The sequence below is a fragment of the Pistacia vera genome, unplaced genomic scaffold (genome assembly GCF_008641045.1).
Source record: "Pistacia vera cultivar Batoury unplaced genomic scaffold, PisVer_v2 Contig601, whole genome shotgun sequence".
NCBI classification, from domain to species: Eukaryota; Viridiplantae; Streptophyta; class Magnoliopsida; order Sapindales; family Anacardiaceae; genus Pistacia; species Pistacia vera.
In genome coordinates, this window is record NW_022196448.1 from 549,849 (window position 1) to 572,596 (window position 22,748).

The 22,748-nt window shown below is 35.0% G+C and overlaps 2 protein-coding genes and 1 long non-coding RNA gene across 3 annotated transcripts; 2 read left to right on the plus strand and 1 right to left on the minus strand.

The window, feature by feature from the left end:
- Positions 1–547: 547 nt before the first annotated feature.
- LOC116110389 (ATP-citrate synthase alpha chain protein 2) lies at positions 548–5,451 on the minus strand. The gene is made up of 12 exons (XM_031396617.1): positions 5,153–5,451; positions 3,317–3,493; positions 3,066–3,227; positions 2,853–2,933; positions 2,518–2,569; positions 1,947–2,061; positions 1,766–1,847; positions 1,573–1,668; positions 1,317–1,418; positions 1,110–1,226; positions 895–1,011; positions 548–791 (listed from the first exon to the last, which is right to left on the minus strand). Exons 2-12 carry the CDS (start codon positions 3,410–3,412, stop codon positions 720–722), a joined length of 1,092 nt encoding a protein of 363 aa, XP_031252477.1. The 5' UTR covers positions 3,413–3,493; positions 5,153–5,451; the 3' UTR covers positions 548–719.
- Positions 5,452–12,808: 7,357 nt separating this feature from the next.
- On the plus strand, positions 12,809–17,683 carry LOC116110356 (FACT complex subunit SPT16-like). Its single transcript, XM_031396583.1, has 3 exons — positions 12,809–12,894; positions 13,474–13,576; positions 14,252–17,683. The coding sequence occupies exon 3, from the start codon at positions 14,282–14,284 to the stop codon at positions 17,477–17,479; it is 3,198 nt and encodes a 1,065-aa protein (XP_031252443.1). The 5' UTR covers positions 12,809–12,894; positions 13,474–13,576; positions 14,252–14,281; the 3' UTR covers positions 17,480–17,683.
- A 1,535-nt stretch (positions 17,684–19,218) lies between these two features.
- Positions 19,219–21,538, plus strand: LOC116110355. Its single transcript, XR_004124877.1, has 4 exons — positions 19,219–19,383; positions 20,111–20,195; positions 20,766–20,935; positions 21,513–21,538. It is a non-coding gene; the product is annotated as an uncharacterized LOC116110355 (long non-coding RNA).
- Positions 21,539–22,748: the final 1,210 nt, after the last annotated feature.

Below are 22,748 nucleotides of genomic sequence, written 5' to 3' on the forward strand. Positions count from 1 at the left end.
GGTGACTGATTTTTCTTATAATAATTTTCTGTACAATCAAGTAATATTTTTTGTAACAATTGTACGTACAACGAGATATTAAGATGAATGAATATTCTATGAACCGCATGATAAGTCTTTTTTATAGCAATTGAATCTTCTTATAATAATTGAATGTGTAGCTAACCAATCATGAAAAGTCAATATAATATAACCTTCATGAAATTTCTTTATAATATGCTCATGAAGCATGTGACACGATGTGATGTTTCATTATTAATTAATTAACGATATAAGCAAGGAATTTTTTATTTTACAAAATAAAGTAACATGTTTATGTTTTCTTGGGTTAATAATAAAGCAATTGAAAATTGTGATCTTGTGCTTGGTGTTATTCCAAAAAAAAAAACCTCAAAGACCCATTTTCAATTGGGTAAAGAAGCATTAAAAAATATTCGTTATTGCATAATCTCAACCGTTATACTTCACCTATCAGCTTAAGCTTTTTTGATTTAATCGCATTATCAGTACCCACAAAAAGTTTAATTGAGCATTCAAAATTCACAAATGTAACAACAATGACATGATTTATTGAAGAAAATTGTCTCAAAATATAAAGAGTTCAAAAGAATTGTTCAAAGTTTACAAAAAACAAAATGCAACATCACCCTTCAAGAAAAAGGCTAAAACAGAATTGTTTTTCTCCTCTTGCCCCTCAACCTCAACAAAGAACTGTAAAATTATGCTGCTGACATTACGCAATCAATTGCTTGCTTGCAGATGCCTGTCATTGTGGCCTCAGGGCCATAAACCTGAAAATAATAATAATAAAAAAAATTAAATTAAATTTAAGAAGCAAAGAAAATCAGAGAGTAGTTAGTCAGTATTTTTAATTGGATGAAGCTCATTTCATACCTCAAGAGGTACTCCAAGTTCCTCGCCAAGAGCGCGCATCTTGGCCAAACCAGTCTGGTAATTCGGACCACCTCTTCGAACGTAAATGTGCATTCTTGAAGCTTTTAGTTTGGATTCCTATTGGGAGCAAAGAATAAGAATGGTATGAGTTCAAGAGTATGATGAAGGGAAACTAAAAGTGGAACACAGTTATTATGATTTTGACCGGATCATACCTTTTCTCTCAAAGCTCGAATAATTCCATTGAAAGTTGCAGCAACGTCTGTGAAGTTAGCAATGCCACCTCCAATTAGAAGGGCTCTTTTCTGACCATCAGGGTCTGCAGTGGCACACTGCAACACCAAAGACACAGAAGTCAAGATTGGTTGGAAACACACAGAACTCGGAGGACCAAAAACAAGTGAAAGCTATAAATCTCTTACATCAACAACAACTCTGGCGTATTGCAACACCTCCTCCTCGTTTGGAGCTCCACTGTACTCTGCATAGTTACCTAGCTCTGATGCATAACCCAAGTCTCCAACCTAATAAAATCAAAACGGAGTTATGTTCTTGAAATTAGACCAGCACATATTAATCCACACAATCATAACCATCAAGAGTGCCTTGTTATGCACAGAATATAGCGAGAGATAAGATGAACGAGCAATGACTTTTATTATATCCAAGCATACTTACAGTGTCAGCATAGATAACACTTGCACCACCTCCAGCAACCATTGTCCATATACGTCCTTTGGGGTTCAAAACAGTGAATTTCAAAGATGCACTTGTCTGTGATGTGAAACAAAAATGGGATATAGACATCAATCTTCTGCAGTGCGATTGCAAAATTCCAGATAAATATGAGCTAGAACATGTATGCTATTACCTTTTCATCCAAAGCATGAATAAAGCCTTCGGTAGAGCTTAAGACTCTTCCAAAAGGCAGTGGAAACTCAATGTCACCCCACCTGAATGCATAAATTATTTAGATGAGACGACATTCTCAATGAAATATATTGGACGGCAGTACTGTGTCATGAAATACAAAAGCTAAGAAATAAATATACTTCTTAAAGTTCTTAAAGGCAGCAGTGTCATCCAATTCTCCCCTCATATCCAGTGGATATGGCTCCCCATTCACCAATGTAAAGGGATTCATCTCTATGAAACTGAAGTCGAGATCTACAGAGAAAATCGGATAAAAGTCAGAAGTGAACATTGGTGATATTAACATGTTCTAAACATAAAGAAAATGAACACAAGCTTAGATAAAAAAAAATAACCCTCCCTCTTTCTCTTCCCGCCATCAGTAGAGAAACATATTCAATTTTTTTTTTTTTTTTACCCATCAAAGATCCTATTGACTGTTCAATTAGTTATTGACTTATTGTACATTAATGATCCCTAAATAATTTTGCATATGAATTCTTCCAGCATTTAGGAAAACCTTGTCCTCAATGGTAACTCCCCACCATAACGAGGTCTAACTAGTAATCGGCATATAAAAACAACTTGCTTAAACTTGAATGAAGATTCTTAATCTCTCCCACAACGTGATCTCACAAGTACACCACACATTCCACAAGTAAGAGTGGCCACAAGTAAGAGTGGACAATTCAAGGTCTTAACGTTGCATACCTTGAAATACGGCAAAGACACCCATTATGAAGTCACCAATTTTTCCTCGAACCTAAAATAACATAGAAGTAGAATCAGCCAATGCTAGGTGAACAAAAATCAATATAACCAAAGAGAATGCAGTGAATAATAGATTAAACATAATGAAGGTCCTCAACCATGAGAAATGTAAAAGAAGGGCAATGGTTTCTAGAATCCAAGGATATTAAACATGCTAATATCAATTTGATAAAAGATATTCAAGTTACATCCGCCAAGGACAAAGGTCAGTCTCGTATCTCCAAACACACTATGATGAAAGTGTAAATAGCTTGGAAAAGAACAGTCCAACTCACCTCCAAAGGAAGTGTAGCTATCAATGGGGCGCATGCCTCCAGTGTCATATGTTTCTCAGTTGGAAGGAATATAGTCTTAACCTGTTCAAATCAGAATCCAGATACAGATCAAGCTTTCAGGCTATCTATTCGACCAATGCCAAACATCAATAGGGTGAAATAGGCGAGGGCCAGCATAAACAAGAAATGGAGGAACTGAAATTATGGCCATACCTTGTCCCAGTTCTCTTCAATTTCAATACCACCACATTCTGAGAAGCTAATGGTGCAGCCAAGCCTTTCAGAAACTATTGAAAGGTAATATTCTTGGTCATGTGGGACGAATGGTTCAACAATGAAAGTGGTTATTGGTCCCTTGCAACCACCCATCTCAACCTGATAAAAATCCAATTCACAAATTACTGAAATGAAATCATACAAATAATAGTGAAGGAGTTTTCTGTTTTATTGGATTCACTAGTCACCTCAGTGCCAAGGCGTCCTTTCACAAATTCAGCCACTTGAGCGAGATCTAAGTTCAAAGCTACCAAACCACTCTTCCCGCGCTTCCCAAAAAGCATATCGGGTTTGACAACCAATCTTGAGGATGAAAGCCATGGTTCGTTGTTTGTTAACTCTGAGAAGTCTGTAGATTGCGTCACCTAGATGACAGAAATAAAATAATTATTTTAGATTTAATAAAATTTTCAGTTTAAATCTTCTCATTTTCAGAAAAGAAGAAAAGTTTACAACAGAGTGGACTAGATGACAATCTCAGTACTCAATTACAGTAAAAGACACCAAAACTTATATCAGACCATAGCAATACGTCAGGAAAAACCACAATGGCAACCAAGAAGGTAGTATTCATGATCGCATTTCAATTTAATCTTTCAACTGAAAACTTACATTGTGTACAGAACAATTCAATAACATCAATTAAAAAAAAAAAAAAGAACTAGCTTTGCTCAAACAATAACCCAGTCCAGTCCTGAGTGCATGATCCAATCCCAATTCTGTCAACTAGTATAAGAACTTAAGAAATTTTAATCAAGTCCGGTTGTACAGGCACAAATACACAGAGATCTCACACTCATTGTCACTACTTGAGAATGAAATTGTTAAAGACATACAAGTAATCTTAGTGACAAATTATAAATCAAAACAAAACTAAAACCATGTTAAACATACAATAACTCCGTCACAAACTTCAAACCAACTTAGTGATTATCAAAGTCCAGAATTCCACATGATACCCGGATGAAATCTCAATACTTCTAGCAATAGTACACAGTCATATGTACAAAAACAGGAGAATACATTCACACACAGGCAAATACAACTTCTCACAACTAAATAAATAGTGTTAAAAACACGGCATCTCCTAAACCCACTTAGTGATAATCAAAATGAAGAATTTCACACAATAACCGGATAAAGTCTCAAATTTCCTAGCAATACTACAGTAAAATATCAATATACATCAGCATACTTTACAAGTACAAATTCTTATATTAAAAATAAATCATGTTCAAAACTCAGTATCTCCATCATCACCAAATTCAAACCCACTTACTGATCATCAAAATCAAGAATTCCCCCTTAATCCAGATAAAATCTCAACCTTTCTACCAATAGTACACAGTTAAATATCCATAAAAAAGGAGCATACTTGGCAAATACAAATTCTTCCCACTAAATAAATCATCTTAAAACTTCAAACCCACTTAATGATCATCAAAATCAATAATTTTACTCAATACCGAGATGAAATCCCAAAATTTTTGTCAATGGTTGTGAGTTAAATATCCATAAATCTTGAGCATACGTGACAAGCACAAATTCTACCCACTTAATAAATCATCTTAAAACTCAAAACCACTTAGTGATCAAATCAATAATTTCACTCAATACCAAGATCAAATCTCAAAAATTTTGTCAACACTACAAAATTAAATATCATAAACATGAGCAACAATTCAATACAAATTCTACCTGCAGTAAATCATCTTAAAACTTCAAACCCACTTAGTGATCATCAAAATCAATATTTCACTCAATACCAAGATCAAATCTCAAAATTTCTATCAATACTAAACAGGAAATATCCATAACCATAAGCACACAATGCATACAAAATTCTTCCCACTAAATAAACCATCTTAAACTTCAAACTCGCTTAGTGACACAAAATCAAACCAATTCCACACAAAACCAACATCAAATCTCAAATCTTCCACCAACTTCCAAACACTTACACATCAACATACTCACAAACATAACCACACAGACAAATAAAAAAACAAGTAACAAACGTTAACCTGAGCAGAGCAGATCTGCAAATCAATACCCGCGAGGCGTTTCAAGTGCTGTTGACGAGCTCTTGGAATCGTACTTCTGATTTCTTGCGCGCCATGGAGATCTCTACAACAAACAAATCAAAAACCCAGGTAATGAAACTAAAGGATGGAGTTTTGTTTTTGTTTTATAGGAGATTGGGAAGAGTTTGGTCCTTGTTTCGCTGAAATGGAAGGCTTTATAATGCTTGCAGATCATTAACGAACGGAAATTGGAACGATTAATCTTGATGGGGGCTTTGGTTTCTGGTTGGTGGCGACTAGAAGACGTTACATTTAGGAGCCAAATGTTCTACTTACTCTTCTTTTTTATTCCTTTTTTGCCCCTATTGAATTTCTTTCTTTTATTTATATATTGTGGATTTATGGTACCAACCCCCAATCATTTTTAGATTAAAAATCCTTCAATAAAACGAGTATATTACTAGACGATTTGAGATGTATTACATTTACTCCACCCCAACATGCTATGGATATTAAATTGTCTTTTCCTATGGATATTTGAGCAACCCACCCGCGTTAAGTACTAGAGTGTTAGAATTGACAAAACGGATGGGGTGGGATAGGTACATCTTATGGATATTGTGCACTTAAAACGAGTGGGTAGTCTACATCATGTATATGAGAGGACGAAGAGTTGTCATTCATCTTTTGAGTTTTTTTTCTATATGTTCAAGACAGTCATATTGAATACATTGAAGACGCGTAATTTAACCATTACGATCCCCCGAGATTTAATCTTAGATTAATAATTTTGGTAGTTGAATGAGAGAAATATAGATGGGTTTTTTTTTTTTTTTTTTTGGATTTTATAGAATTTTTTAGTTTTTATAATTTAATGTTAATCATTAGATTATATTTATATTTAAAATATATAAAGCAAGAAATTTTTAATTTTTAAAATATATATTTTGGTAAATTGATTAGGGAAGTTTTAATGGAAAAAACAAACATTTTTTAAAACTTAATGTTTGTCTCCTATTTATAGGGTCACAATGCATTTTTACTTTAAATCAATAATAAATACTATAATAATATATATATTTAAGAAAATAGTTTTTAATAACTATTATTTATTTTTAAAAATATATATAATAAAAATACTTTATTTCTATAAATATATTTAAAATAGCCAATTAAAAAATAAAAAAGTTTTTTTTTCCTAGTCAAAGATACAAAGGACAGTTTAGGAAAATAATAGGGGCATAATTGGTATTAAACGAAAGTAGGGTAGGTACAAACAAAGAATTCAGTTAGTCATGCGAGAGTGCCCTGTATGATGTATGAAGGTTAAATTGTGGCAGTTGGCATGGTTGGTGTTATTATTATTTTTATTAAATCAAAATTAACAATAGCAATTCAAAACTTTGAATTATAAAAATATAATGAAGTTTATGAAAAGAAAATGTCGTATTTGTTGTACTAGAAAGGGTCATACTTATCCTTAGATCATGATCATAGAGTTGATCATTGACCATAATCCGATGGCTATAATTCACCGATAATCTATTACAAAATATTGTGTAATTTTTTAGCTTGGAAAAATATTCAAACTTTGACATCTACAACTGAAACAATTAGTACAACAAGAGAGTCAAAGTTTAAAAAAAATACCGTATATGAGAGCTATAAGTCTACGGTAGCATAGCGAGTGAATTACATAATAATTCTTATTATTCAAATTTTAACTTGGAAGATATTATGATTTCGACATTTAACTGAAAACAAATTGATAGATGAGGAGGAAAATCATTAACGAAACTTTATAATTTTAAACATGTTTAAGAGTCGTTTCACAAATTAAAAGCGTCTTTGCATTATACCAATAGAAAAATAGTTAGAGACCTCTTAATATATGGTATTATTTTGACAATTTGGACGGTTTTCAAAGTCTTAAAAGTGGACTTACCTTTTTTTTTTTTATTAAAAAAAAAAAGTCTATAACCCAAATAGCCCAAATCTTGGGAAAAAAACACTATTTTTTTTGATTTGAATAATTATTTATAGAAAATAAATCGGATAGTTGAAATCTTTGAAGGATCGTATTATTCTACATATACAAGTTGTAAACTTTCGTTTGTTTATTATTATTTTAATGAACCAATTTATACGTAAGTCAAACTGAAGGTTGGTGAGCCACATGAACTTTATAAAATAATTAAAAATAAATAATAAAAAATAAGGACTTACCTACTAAATAATGGGTCAATGAAAGAACACCAAGCCCATTTTCTGATTGGCCCAACCGCCTTAAATATCGGAAAAAACCTAAAATATCCGAAACCACTAAAGGATATTTATTTATTTATTTTAAACAAAAAAAGGATGAATTTAATTCTAAGTGATCTCCTAGAGGGAAACAAAATAAACTTTCACAAAAATCAAAATTTGTAAGTGATTGTCAACGTTTCTTGAAAATTCCATAATATATTTTCATATATATATTATATATAAAAATTACTTATTTATCGTGTTGTGAAACGAGCAAAAAAATAAAAAATAAGACTAATAATAAACCTAAACATTGCAAAATAATGACCAATAGGCTTTTAAAGAAGAGAAGTGATTTTCAAATCCATTTCTTATATTAGCCCTCACTTATCATTTAAATAAGGGTAATTTAAAATCTAAATAGATAAACTAATAATTCCACAAATATTTAACTAAGGAAAATAATACCAATTGATATTATTATAGATTTGATGTATGTTGAGCAGAAATTTTAGTCTAACCCAATTAGATGAAACCCATGAGGGAGTGCATAATAAAAGGGCCTAGAATATATGAACAAGGGTCCAAAACAAATAAAGTGTTGAAATGGGTTGGAGTCAAGATTTGGGCCACATGGACAAACCCTAGAAGTTTCCCAACGTTAATGAGGTCCAAAACTGACAAGCACCATGATTCAAATTAAGAAGACACATGGCACATGGGGGCAACAAGTCCCTAATATCCTATAATCTAACCTCAAGGGTTAGTAGTAAAAAAAGATTTGTTCTTTTCATTGAGTTTTTTATTCGAATTTGGGATCATCTATTACAATATAATTATCTAACCCTTTGGGTTGTAAGATATTCAATAGTCCGTTAATTATTGATGTGCGTATAAGCTGGTTTGAACACTCCAATTACTTAAAAAAAAAAAAAAAAAAAATTCCCATAATCTACTTGTTTTTCACTTAAAGTTAATTTCCTACATCCTATATACAAGGAGATTAACTTCTCCACCATTTCTCATGTTTCAATCATGAACTCCATATGATTAGGATTCAGGAGGGTGAAACTATATGAATCTCCCAAGGGGGCTATCGACCCTGGGTAAGCAATCCGAAGGGAATTGACCATGAGAGCATAGATCATGTCACGGTTTACAAACTCATAAAATAGGGGTATATACATTATTTAAAATATGATATTCTTAATAACTATTATGAATATGATACAATTAAATAAAATGGGATAGGATTATGAGACTGTGTTTGTTGCATTTTTTTAAAACATTTTCTGAAAATATTTAGACTATTTTTATCCCCCTATATTTGTTAATTTAGCGAACCACCCCCCAAAATAAAAGTTTATAAATGAACAAAAACACCCCCATCCACCCAATCGATTGCTAGTAGTCACCCACCCCTGTCGAACAGTGACTGACAATTGTCGGAATGACATTTGATCGGCTGGATCTAGTCGGTCGTGCATCGATCTGGCCGTTTTGGCCAGATCCGACTGATTGTGCTTCATTCCGGTGTTAGCGATGGTTTCTAGCAGCTAATAGTAGTTTGGGTGGGTGGGGGTGTTTTTATTAACTTATAAACTTTTATTGTGAAAGGTAATTGTTAAATGTTTTGAGTTGAATATAATATGATTAGATTTTGAATTGAATTCCGTCAATATTAAAACAAATATGTTTTTTATTGTTTACTTTAAATAAGATAATAAAATAGAGTTTTTAAAAGTTAAACAAATAGGGGCAATGATTTACGATAATACGATGACATAACATTAGTGATATCATAAGCTAATATACATATATACATTAAAATTTTTCTAGTAAGGATGTCTTAATATCATTATATTAGGACTATGTTTGAATTTGGATTTACTCATTAGACTCACATAATAATGTACATATAAGGACCTATAGTGATTAACTATGGTATATATATATATACCATTAATTATAATGATGTGTGAAATAAAAAAAAATTACATATGACATAAACAATTATAAAATCCAATAAAATCCTAGGACAATATACTTGAAATGCATAATATTATTTGGAAGTATAAAGGAATATGATACTAAATTTTAAAAATTCTTAAATGCAAATATTTGCGATTTAAAAAAATAAATCCAAACTCTCATTTATCAATAAATCAAAATATTTTTTTATAATATAATTACAAAAAAGTTTGACTAACATTTAATTTTTCCAGTATTTATCGATATGATTAAGGGGGCGTTTGGTTAAGGAAATGTTGGATTACTGAGAATATTGGATTACTAAAAAGTTTGATTACCTTGAAGATTACTGTGAATCTTTAAGAAAATGTATTTGGTTAATTGGTGGGTATGTTATATTAATATGTTTGGTTGGGAGGAATAAATTGGTGGGTATGTTATTTAAATTACTGAATTGTCATCTAATTAAATATTATTACTATATTATTTTTTAATACTGATTATTATTTGGATTATTATAACCCCCCTGCATTTAAAAACTTGCAAAAACAACCCCATAATAAAAGTTTAAAAAATCAACAAAGCACCCCCACCAACCCAGCTACTAACGGCTGTTAGCAACCGACAACCTAACGGCGCACGGAAGGCAGCAAATGACCTCCGTGCACCGTTCCGACGGTGACGACTAGCTGCGGCGGTGGTTGCCGCTGCAGGTGGGTGGGGGTGGTGGCTTGGATGAGTTGCAATTTGTTTTGAATTCAAGGGTAATTTTGTCCAAAAAGTTAATTTAATTATGGTGAAATAGTAAAAGCTATATTCATGTAAATAAATTTAAAAATAAGAGTATTATTGTCCTAAAAGTTTATTAATAAGGGATAGAATTGTAACAAAAAAATATAACCCTGGCAATCTTATAATACCTAAGAAAATGGAGGTATAATATTACCAATAGTAACCACTATTGTTATTTGAAGATTACCGGTATCTTATATTACTTGACGACCAAACATGGTAATCAAATAAACTTAATCCCAGTAATCCTAAGTAACCCCCAACCAAACGCCCCCTAAAAATAATGCAGATGTCCTCATAAAAAATACTAAATAAATTTATATCTTTAAACCCATCTTATTTTTTTTTTTCTTTTTAGAAAATTAAATGGACATAAAAACATATAGTTCACCTTAGACATTAATAAGTTGGCTGCATTTATTTTACAATTTCCCCCCTATCCTATCCAAAATACACATTTATTTCCTCATTCTGAAAATATTATTCGATTTTATTCAATTATTTTTAAACCCCCTATGTTTGTTAATTTAACTAAACGCCCTCAATATTTTTTTTAGAAATTGACAAAAACACCCCCACCTACCCTTTTGCCAGATTTTGGCCACCACCGCTAGAAGTTGCTAGAATCTGGTATAATGGTGCACTATCAACTGGATCTGGTCGGTAGTGCGTCGATATAGCCTTTTCAGTGGATCTAGCCGCAATGCCAGTTTTGCGTCGATACGGTGACTCTGGCCACCCTCCGGTGGTGGTGACTGGTTGTTGGTATTTAATGGGTGAGTGGAGTGTTTTTGTTAATTTTTAATATTTTATTACAGAGTTGTTTAGTAAATTAACAAACATAAGGGGCTATTTTTGTTAATTTTTAAATCCTACCTTGTAATAACAACTCAATTTTACTTTTTTAAAATATTATTCTAAAAAGTATTAGAAGATTATAAATCAAAGACACCCAAAATATTTATAATTATCTAATTTTAAATAAAGTTTGAGAATATCTAACTATATATTAAAATTTAATATATAATAATAATAATATAATAGTAGGAACCGTAACTTCCCGCCACGCTTTGAGCGTACTAAACTCCTCTCCCGCCATTTCAAGGCGAATATATTTAGCAATCAACTGTACAATAAAACGACACCGTATCCATTAGTAGTATTCCCCCTTATCCGATGTCGTTTCATTTCCATCTGCATTCTCTTCACAAAATTTCTCTTTGACAAAATAAACACCCAATGAAAGGCCCACTACATCCCTAAAAAGGCATGAAATTAATATACGGAAATACCCCTATAACATATGCACTAATTACCTTCTACACTGAAAGTGTTTTCAGAACCTGTTCTATTACGGTTCACTTCTCGAGGGTGTACGAGAGATATATTTTACTAAAAAATTTCCTTTCAAGCTTTGGTTATTCCACGTAATCAAAAATTCAAAATTTCAAATCCAATAGGCAAGTAAACACTGAACAATGGCAAATCCCGTAATTAATCGAAACTCGCGCCCTCATTTCCCAACCCCAAGACCTATATACATACCCCCTCACACTCACCGCTCCCTAGAGTGATCGAAAACTCAAAATAATTTTTTTCGCTCTCTATTTGTCTCTCTCACTCTTCTCATTTTCTTTCGTTTTCTCTCTTCTATTTCTTTAATTTTCTCCCTCATTTTCTCTCATTTTTTCAATAAATTTCTTCAAAATCTTTCTCTCGCTTCACTCTCGGAATCTCTCGCCATTCCTTCTCTCTCGCTCTTTCCTTCATTCATTCCTCACTTCGACTTCGAAAACTGATTTCACATTCACGAAAGCGAAACCCTAACCCTAGCGTGTGGCCTCGTAGGCGGTTGGTAAGCGATAAGACTCCGATTAGGAGTTGAAAACTCACGTTTCGGAGTCGAATCATCGAGTGATAGACTGAGTAACGTGAGTTTTTTTTTTGTAATTTTTTTGTTCCAGTTAAGTTTTGTTGATTTTGGGGGTTAATTGAACTGTTTGTGAGTTCTGAATCGTATTTTGGTTTGAGTTAAGTAGCAATTTTAAGTGTTGTGAAGTTTCTCAGTTTGAGTTTGAATGGTTCTTTTTTTGTTTATGACGACGAAACTCTAACCCTAACCCTAAGTTGTAGACGCAATAGGCAAGTGCGAAGGGTAAGACTCCAATTAGGAGTTCAAATCTAGATTCGGAGTTAATCATCGTGTTGAAGCCTAATAATCATGAGCTTTTTGTAATTTTTGTTCTAGGTTAAGTTGTTGATTTTGGTGGTTAATTGAACTGTTTGGAGTCTCGGAACCCTAATTTGGTTCGAATTAAGTTGGAATTTCAACTTTTGTGGAATTTCAAACTTCGACCGCTAATTGATATTTGTTTTGTTTATAAGGAGGGAACCACAATTCTAGTTCTTAGATTCAACAGCCGCTGAGCACAGTGGTAAGACTGTAATTAGGGTAACATCTCACATTTCGAAGCAATTCTTCGAAACTTGAGTGGTTTTTTTTTTTTTTTTTTTTTTTGTTGGGTTTATTGAACTGTTTTGGAGTTTCTGGAAGTGTAGTTTCACGAAGTGGGAATTGGAATTGTTGTGAAATTTCTTTGTTTAGAGGCTTTTGTTTGGTTATAAGTACTAAACCTAGCGTTTACAGGTTGTTCAAAGTCTAGATTGGACGGCAATTGGTGGTTGAAGCTAATTCGGGATTTGTGGAAGCTTCGTGTTGTGGACTGAGAAACGTTAGTTTTCTTCTCTTAATTCATTGAATTCTTTGATTAGTTGTCTATTGTGGTTGTTTTGAACTCTGAGTTAGCTTTAGATTTGAGTTTATAGTGATAAAATTTGAAGTTTTCTAGTTCATGATTATCTTACTGACCTTTTATTAACTATCGGTTATCTTAGTTTATCTATCTAGCTGATTGTTCATAGGTATAGAACATATGTTTCAGTGTACATGATATTGAAATTTATTGAATTTGGATTTGGTGATGTTTGAGTTATATAAGAAATGTGAGCGTTCTGTGTCCAACTCTTTGGATTTAATTTCTGTTGAAATTTACTGGAAGTTTGTAGAATCGTTATTTGTCATTGAACTCTTAGTTTCGAGCAAGGCACTTTAAGTATCATATAAGATTTTTCATCTCTTTTGAAGCTGTGACTTCAATTTTTTTTCATCGCATGTGAATATAGGAGACTTGGAGGTGTAGAGTCTAGAATTGTTTTTTAGTCAAACTTGAAATTCTTATTCTTGGTTTTGATAGCACATTAGTTTTATGCTTCCGTTGTAGACTCTAATTCACGTTTTCTCTCTCTATCAGAATAACTATAGCCCCAGGAGAATAGAATATAACTCAATTTGGCTCAGAATCTCTGTTTTGGGTTGTGAAGGTTGTTGAAGCTTCAAGTTGAACAGTGAGAGATGTGAGTTATCTTCTTGTAGCTCTTTGTAGTTTTTTGAAGTACTTGCAAGTTCCTGAAACTCCAATCTAGCTTTGAAGTTGAGTTTCATGTAAGTAAAGTTGCAGTGGTGGGTCATTGTTTAGATTATTATGAGTTAGTAATTTGGTTTACTTAAATTGGGAGTATCTAATATACTTTTAGGTTTCAATGTCTTGTGTGTAACATGAAGAAATGTATAGTTCTAATTATTTGCTAAGCAGAGCCTTTATGTTTCCCTTTCTGAAGAACTTTTCTGGAACTGAAAACTTGAATGTCGAAAATAAGTGGTCTGCTAGATCAAGGGCACTTTGCAGATGGATCCATCCCTGTATTCATCTGACATTCGAATAGTTTGTGAAACATTCCTCTTGTGCTTTACATGCATTTTAACTTTTGGATTAAAGAGTTTATAACAGAAATGACTGCATCATATGGATTAAGAAGTTATTTGTTGCTAAGCGTAATGTCTAATTCAGTCTGAAGTTAATTCTTTTATTTCAATGAAGAACTTGTTCTAAGATTTTTTTTTTGTTGGAATAATGAAATAATGATATATCATAGGCCTGGCCTCATGAAATATCAATGAAGAGAACTGTATATTTGTGTACTTCATGGTCTGCCTACTGTTTATTTTACTGGCCATTTTCTGTTATGCAGACCAGTTGTGACCCTGTACAGTTTCATCACATGGCTGAAAATCGTAATGGAAATGCCCAAGCTCCAAATGGCACTGGAGGAGGAAATGCTTATTCTATTAATTTGGAGAACTTTAGCACACGATTGAAGGCCCTTTATTCACACTGGAATGGAAACAAATCTGATTCCTGGGGTTCTGCTGATGTCCTTGCAATAGCAACACCTCCAGCTTCAGAAGATTTGCGCTACCTGAAATCATCAGCCCTCAACATATGGCTGCTTGGTTATGAGTTCCCGGAGACTATAATGGTTTTCATGAAGAAGCAGATTCATTTCTTGTGTAGCCAAAAGAAAGCCTCTCTGCTTGGAGTTGTGAAGCGGTCTGCCAGAGATGCTGTGGGTGTTGATGTTATGATCCATGTCAAGGCAAAGACTGATGATGGTTGTGAACTGATGGATGCTATATTTAGTGCTATACGTGCTCAGTCAAAGGTAGATGGCAATGATAACCCTGTTGTTGGATACATAGCAAGAGAGACTCCTGAGGGGAAGCTTTTGGAGACATGGGCTGAAAAACTGAAGAATGCAGGATTTCAGCTTGGTGATGTAACCAATGGGTTGTCTGAACTGTTTGCTGTCAAGGACCCAGATGAGATCATGAATGTGAAGAAAGCTGGTTACTTGACTTATAATGTTATGAACAAAATTGTGGTTCCAAAGGTTGAGAATGTTATTGATGAGGAAAAGAAAGTCACTCATTCTTCCTTGATGGATGAGGCAGAGAAGGCGATACTGGAACCTACAAAAGCTGGGGTGAAGCTGAGGGCAGAGAATGTCGACATTTGTTATCCTCCCATATTTCAGAGTGGAGGGCAGTTTGATCTCAGACCTAGTGCTGCCAGCAATGATGAGTTACTGTACTATGATTCTGGAAGTGTAATTATATGTGCAGTTGGGGCCCGGTATAACAGTTATTGCTCAAACATTGCCAGGTCTTTCTTGATTGATGCCACACCCTTGCAGAGCAAGGCTTATGAGGTTCTTCTGAAAGCCCATGAAGCTGCTATTGCTGCTTTGAAGCCTGGGAACGAGGTAAGTGCTGCTTACCTAGCAGCGCTCTCAGTGGTCGAGAAGGATGCACCGGAGTTGGTTCCTAATTTGACAAAATCTGCTGGCACAGGCATTGGCCTTGAGTTCCGTGAGTCAGGCTTGAATCTGAATGCAAAGAATGATAGAGTGGTCAAAGACAAAATGATTTTTAATGTATCAATTGGTTTCCAGAACTTGCAGAACCGGACCAATAATCCAAAGAATGAGATCTTCTCTCTGTTACTTGCTGACACTGTTATTGTTGGTGAAAAAAATCCGGATGTGGTAACTTCTAAGAGTTCTAAAGCTGTTAAGGATGTAGCTTATTCATTTAATGAGGATGAGGAGGAAGAAGAAAGGCCAAATGTAAAAGCTGAGGCTAATGGCACGGAGGCCTTCCCATCTAAGACAACACTCAGGTCTGATAATCACGAGATTTCAAAGGAGGAACTTCGGAGGCAGCACCAGGCAGAACTAGCCCGTCAAAAGAATGAAGAAACTGCCAGGAGACTTGCTGGTGGGGGAAGCGGGGCTGGAGATAGTCGTTCTGCTGCTAGAACAACAACAGATTTGATTGCATATAAGAATGTCAATGATCTCCCACCTCCAAGAGATTTGATGATACAGATTGACCAGAAGCATGAGGCGGTACTCTTGCCTATTTATGGAAGTATGGTTCCATTTCATGTAGCTACCATAAGGACAGTTTCCAGCCAGCAAGACACTAATCGGAGTTGTTATATTCGCATTATATTTAATGTTCCTGGGACCCCATTCAATCCTCATGACACTAACTCATTGAAATTTCAAGGGGCTATCTATCTAAAGGAGGTGTCCTTTCGATCTAAGGATCCAAGGCACATTAGTGAAGTTGTGGGGCTGATTAAAACACTTCGTCGTCAAGTTATGGCTAGGGAGTCTGAGAGAGCTGAGAGGGCCACTTTGGTTACACAAGAAAAACTCCAACTTGCTGGTAACAGATTCAAGCCCATAAGATTGCATGACCTTTGGATTCGACCAGTTTTTGGAGGCCGTGGAAGAAAGATAACGGGTACACTTGAAGCTCATGTGAATGGGTTCAGATATGCTACTTCTAGACCTGAAGAGCGAGTAGACGTTATGTTTGGCAACATAAAGCATGCATTTTTCCAGCCTGCTGAAAAGGAGATGATCACACTTCTCCACTTCCATTTGCACAACCATATCATGGTGGGGAACAAGAAGACCAAAGATGTGCAGTTTTATGTTGAGGTGATGGACTCGGTTCAAACAATCGGAGGTGGGAAGAGATCTGCCTATGATCCAGATGAGATTGAAGAAGAACAACGAGATAGGGCTAGGAAGAACAAGATTAATATGGATTTTCAGAGCTTTGTGAATCGAGTAAACGATCTGTGGGGGCAGCCTCAATTCAGTGGGCTTGACCTTGAATTTGATCAGCCTCTGAGAGATCTTGGCTTCCATGGAGTGCCGTACAAATCCTCTGCTTTCATTGTTCCAACTTCGAGCTGCCTGGTTGAGCTAATAGAGACTCCTTTCCTAGTGGTCAGTCTAAGTGAGATCGAGATTGTGAACCTTGAGAGAGTTGGTCTTGGACAGAAAAATTTTGACATGACCATTGTCTTTAAAGACTTCAAGCGTGATGTTCTGAGGATCGATTCCGTCCCTTCAACATCGCTTGATAGCATCAAGGAATGGCTTGACACGACGGACATCAAGTATTATGAGAGTAGGTTGAATCTCAACTGGCGGCAGATTTTGAAGACAATCACCGATGACCCTCAGAGCTTTATAGATGATGGGGGTTGGGAATTCTTAAATCTGGAAGCCAGTGATTCAGAGTCCGATAACTCAGAAGAATCAGATAAGGGTTACGAACCATCAGATATGGAGGTGGAATCGGTGTCAGAGGAGGAGGATTCTGACAGTGCATCACTGGTGGAATCGGAGGATGAAGAGGAAGAAGATTCAGGAGAAGACTCAGAGGAAGAGAAAGGAAAGACATGGGAGGAATTAGAGAGGGAAGCCAGCAATGCCGACAGAGAAAAAGGAGACGATTCAGAGAGTGAAGCAGAGAGGAAGAGAAGAAAGATGAAAGCCTTTGCAAAATCACGAGCGCCTCCAAGTAGGAGTTTCCAAAAACGTGCAAAATTAAGATGAGGATAAGATCCGTGGTGTCAAGTTTTACTTTACCGTTAGCTGATGATTTAGAATGGGGTTTGTTCTAACATAGCTTGGTATTTTGGAATTCTTAGTGGTTGGTAGTTGGGCATTTGATCGTTGTCTATCTCTCTCGCCTGGAAGACAAAAGATATTTGCTTTTGTACATTACTGGAAATTAGTTATTAGTTTATCTTGTTATCAGAATTCTACTCTCTTGGTTTAGCTATTATATTATATAGTTTGTTTTAAGATCAAGTATTCATCTGTTTCCTTTCCTACATCTTATAATATAATAGAGATAATACAATCAAATGAATTTATTCTACAATTGCTAGTTCAAACGGTTAGTTGCTTGCTACCGTACTGTCCTGGGATCGTCTTCAGTTTCAGACTATAAAAACAGGGTTGATTTGTTGAATGATTAAATGAAGGATAACCATGAGATTATTTTTAAACTGTAATTAAATAGTTCATATGAAGAATAAACGTTATCTCCACACTGTAAAACAAGTTTATAACAACAGTGAAGAGTGACAAAAACACGGAAAAGAAACTGATGCCATCATAAATATTCACAATGGACTACATGATCATATTTCAAAGAGAAAATCCAAACTTTTATGTTTACAGGCAGTATTTTCATCTTCATAACATACTCGTACATCAAAATTCTTATGTGTCAATATAGCATTTTCAAGTGGATCTAGCCGCAAGCCAGTTATGCGTCGATACGGTGACTCCGGCCACCCTCCGGTGGTGGTGACTGGTTTGCTGGTATTTAATGGGTAGTGGAGTGTTTTTGTTAATTTTTAATATTTTATCAAGGTTTTTTAATAATTAACAAACCTAGGGGCTATTTTTGTTAATTTTCAAATTCTATCCTGTAATAATCACTCAATTTTACGTTTTTTTTAAATATTATTCTAAAAAATATTAGAAGATTATAAATCAAAGACACCCAAAATATTTAAAATATCTAATTTTAAATAAAGTTTGAGAATATCTAACTATATTAAAATTTATATATAATAATATATAATAGTGAACCGTAACTTCCCGCCACGCTTTTAGCTTAAACTCCTCTCCCGCCATTTCAAGGCGAATATATTTAGCAATCACTGACAATAAACGACACCGTATCCATTAGTATATTCCCCTTATCCGATGTCGTTTCATTTCCATCTGCATTCTCTTCACAAAATTTCTCTTTGACAAAATAAACACCCAATGAAAGGCCCACTATATCCCTAAAAGGTATGAAATTAATATACGGAAATACCCCTATAACATATGCACTAATTACCTTCTACACTGAAAGTGTTTTCAGAACCGTTTCCATTACGGTTCACTTCTCGAGGTGTACGAGAGATATATTTTACTAAAAAATTTCCTTTCAAGCTTTGGTTATTCCACGTAATCAAATTCAAATTTCAAATCCAATAGGCAGTAAACACTGAACAATGCAAATCCCGTAATTAATCGAAACTCGCGCCCTCATTTCCCAACCCCAAGACCTATTACATACCCCCTCACAGTCACCGTCTCTAGAGTGATCGAAAACTCAAATTAATTTTTTTCGCTCTCTATTTGTCTCTCTCACTTCTCATTTTCTTTCGTTTTCTCTCTCTATTTCTTTAATTTTCTCCCTCATTTTCCTCATTTTTTCAATAATTCTTCAAAATCTTTCTCTCGCTTCACTCGGAATCTCTCGCCATTCCTTCTCTCGCGCCTTTCCTTCATTCATTCCTCACTTCGACTTCGAAAACTGATTTCACATTCACGAAAGCGAAACCCTAACCCTAGCGTGTGGCCTCGTAGGCGGTTGGTAAGCGATAAGACTCCGATTAGGAGTTGAAAACTCACGTTTCGGAGTCGAATCATCGAGTGATAGACTGAGTAACGTGAGTTTTTTTTTGTAATTTTTTGTTCCAGTTAAGTTTTGTTGATTTTGGGGGTATTGAACTGTTTGTGAGTTCTGAATCGTATTTTGGTTTGAGTTAAGTAGCAATTTTAAGTGTTGTGAAGTTTCTCAGTTTGAGTTTGATGGTTCTTTTTTTGTTTATGACGACGAAACTCTAACCCTAACCCTAAGTTGTAGATGCAATAGGCAAGTGCGAAGGGTAAGACTCCAATTAGGAGTTCAAATCTAGATTCGGAGTTAATCATCGTGTTGAAGCCTAATAATCATGAGCTTTTTGTAATTTTTGTTCTAGGTTAAGTTGTTGATTTTGGTGGTTAATTGAACTGTTTGGAGTCTCGGAACCCTAATTTGTTCGAATTAGGGTTGGAATTTCAACTTTTGTGGAATTTCAAACTTCGACCGCTAATTGATATTTGTTTGTTTATAAGGAGGGAACCACAATTCTAGTTCTTAGATTCACAGCCGCTGAGCACAGTGGTAAGACTGTAATTAGGTAACACTCACATTTCGAAGCAATTCTTCGAAACTTGAGTGTTTTTTTTTTTTTTTTTTTTTTTTTTTTTTGGTTCGTTGTTGATTTGGTGGTTATTTGAACTGTTTTGGAGTTTCTGGAAGTGTAGTTTCACGAAGTGGGAATTGGAATTGTTGTGAAATTTCTTTGTTTAGAGCTTTTGTTTGGTTATAAGTACTAAACCTAGCGTTTACAGGTTGTTCAAAATCTAGATTGGACGACAATTGGTGGTTGAAGCTAATTCGGGATTTGTGGAAGCTTCGTGTTGTGGACTGAGAAACGTTAGTTTTCTTCTCTTAATTCATTGAATTCTTTGATTAGTTGTCTATTGTGGTTGTTTTGAACTCTGAGTTAGCTTTGATTTGAGTTTAAAGTGATAAAATTTGAAGTTTTCTGTTCATGATTATCTTACTGACCTTTTATTTAACTATCGGTTATCTTAGTTTATCTTCTAGCTATTGTTCATAGGTATAGAACATATGTTTCAGTGTACATGATATTGAAATTTATTGAATTTGGATTGGTGATGTTTGAGTTTATATAAGAAATGTGAGCCGTTGTTGTCCAACTCTTTAATTTAATTTCTGTTGAAATTTACTGGAAGTTTGTAGAATCGTTTATTGTCATTGAACCTTAGTTTCGAGCAAGGCACTTTAAGTATCATATAAGATTTTTCATCTCTTTGAAGCTGACTTCAATTTTTTTCATCGCATGTGAATATAGGAGACTTGGAGGTGTAGAGTCTAGAATTGTTTTTTAGTCAAACTTGAAATTCTTATTCTTGGTTTTGATAGCACTTAGTTTTTATGCTTCCGTTGTAGACTCTAATTCACGTTTTCTCTCTCTATCAGAATAACTATAGCCCCAGGAGAACAGAATATACCAATTTGGCTCAGAATCTCTGTTTTGGGTTGTGAAGGTTGTTGAAGCTTCAAGTTGAACAGTGAGAGATGTGAGTTATCTTCTTGTAGCTCTTTGCAAGTTCCTGAAACTCCAATCTAACTTTGAAGTTGAGTTTCATGTAAGTAAAGTTGCAGTGGGTGGTCTTGTTTAGATTATTATGAGTTAGTAATTTGGTTTACTTAAATTGGGAGTATCTAATATACTTTTAGGTTTCATGTCTTGTGTATAACATGAATAATGTATAGTTCTAATTATTTGCTAAGCAGAGCCTTTATGTTTCCCTTTCTGAAGAACTTTTCTGGAACTGAAAATTTGAATGCGAAAATAAGTGTCTGCTAGATCAAGGGCACTTTGCAGATGGATCCATCCCTGTATTCATCTGACATTCGAATAGTTTGTGAAACATTCCTCTTGTGCTTTACATGCATTTTAACTTTTGGATTAAAGAGTTTATAACAGAAATGACTGCATCATATGGATTAAAGTTATTTGTTGCTAAGTAATGTCTATTCAGTATGAAGTTAATTCTTTTATTTAATGAAGAACTTGTTCTAAGATTTTTTTTTTTTTTGTTGGAATAATGAAATAATATATATCATAAGCCTGGCCTCATGAAATTCAATGAAGAGAACTGTATATTTCTGTACTTCATGGTCTGCCTACTGGTATTTTACTGGCCATTTTCTGTTATGCAGACCAGTTGTGACCCTGTACAGTTTCTCACATGGCTGAATCGTATGGAAATGCCCAAGCTCCAAATGGCACTGGAGGAGGAAATGCTTATTCTATAATTTGGAGAACTTTAGCACACGATTGAGGCCCTTTATTCACACTGGAATGGAAACAAATCTGATTCCTGGGGTTCTGCTGATGTCCTTGCAATAGCAACACCTCCAGCTTCAGAAGATTTGCGCTACCTGAAATCATCAGCCCTCAACATATGGCTGCTTGGTTATGAGTTCCCGGAGACTATATGGTTTTCATGAAGAAGCGATTCATTTCTTGTGTCCAGAAGAAAGCCTCTCTGCTTGGAGTTGTGAAGCGGTCTGCCAGAGATGCTGTGGGTGTTGATGTTATGATCCATGTCAAGGCAAAGACTGATGATGTTGTAACTGATGGATGCATATTAGTGTATCTATACGTGCTCAGTCAAAGGTAGATGGCAATGATACCCGGTGTTGGATACATAGCAAGAGAGTCCTGAGGGAAGCTTTTGGAGACATGGGCTGAAAAACTGAAGAATGCAGGATTTCAGCTTGGTGATGTAACCAATGGTTTTCTGAACTGTTTGCTGTCAAGACCCAGATGAGATCATGAATGTGAAGAAAGCTGGTTACTTGACTTATAATGTTATGAACAATTGTGGTTCCAAAGGTTGAGAATGTTATTGATGAGGAAAAAAAGTCACTCATTCTTCCTGATGGATGAGGCAGGAAGGCGATACTGGAACCTACAAAGCTGGGGTGAAGCTGAGGGCAGAGAATGTCGACATTTGTTATCCTCCCATATTTCAGAGTGGAGGGCAGTTTGATCTCAGACCTAGTGCTGCCAGCAATGATGAGTTACTGTACTATGATTCGGAAGTGTAATATATGTGCAGTTGGGGCCCGGTATAACAGTTATTGCTCAAACATTGCCAGGTCTTTCTTGATTGATGCCACACCCTTGCAGAGCAAGGCTTATGAGGTTCTTCTGAAAGCCCATGAAGCTGCTATTGCTGCTTTGAAGCCTGGGAACGAGGTAAGTGCTGCTTACCTAGCAGCGCTCTCAGTGGTCGAGAAGGATCACCGAGTTGGTTCCTAATTTGACAAAATCTGCTGGCACAGGCATTGGCCTTGAGTTCCGTGTCAGGCTTGAATCTGAATGCAAAGAATGATAGAGTGGTCAAAGACAAAATGATTTTTATGTATCAATTGGTTTCCAGACTTGCA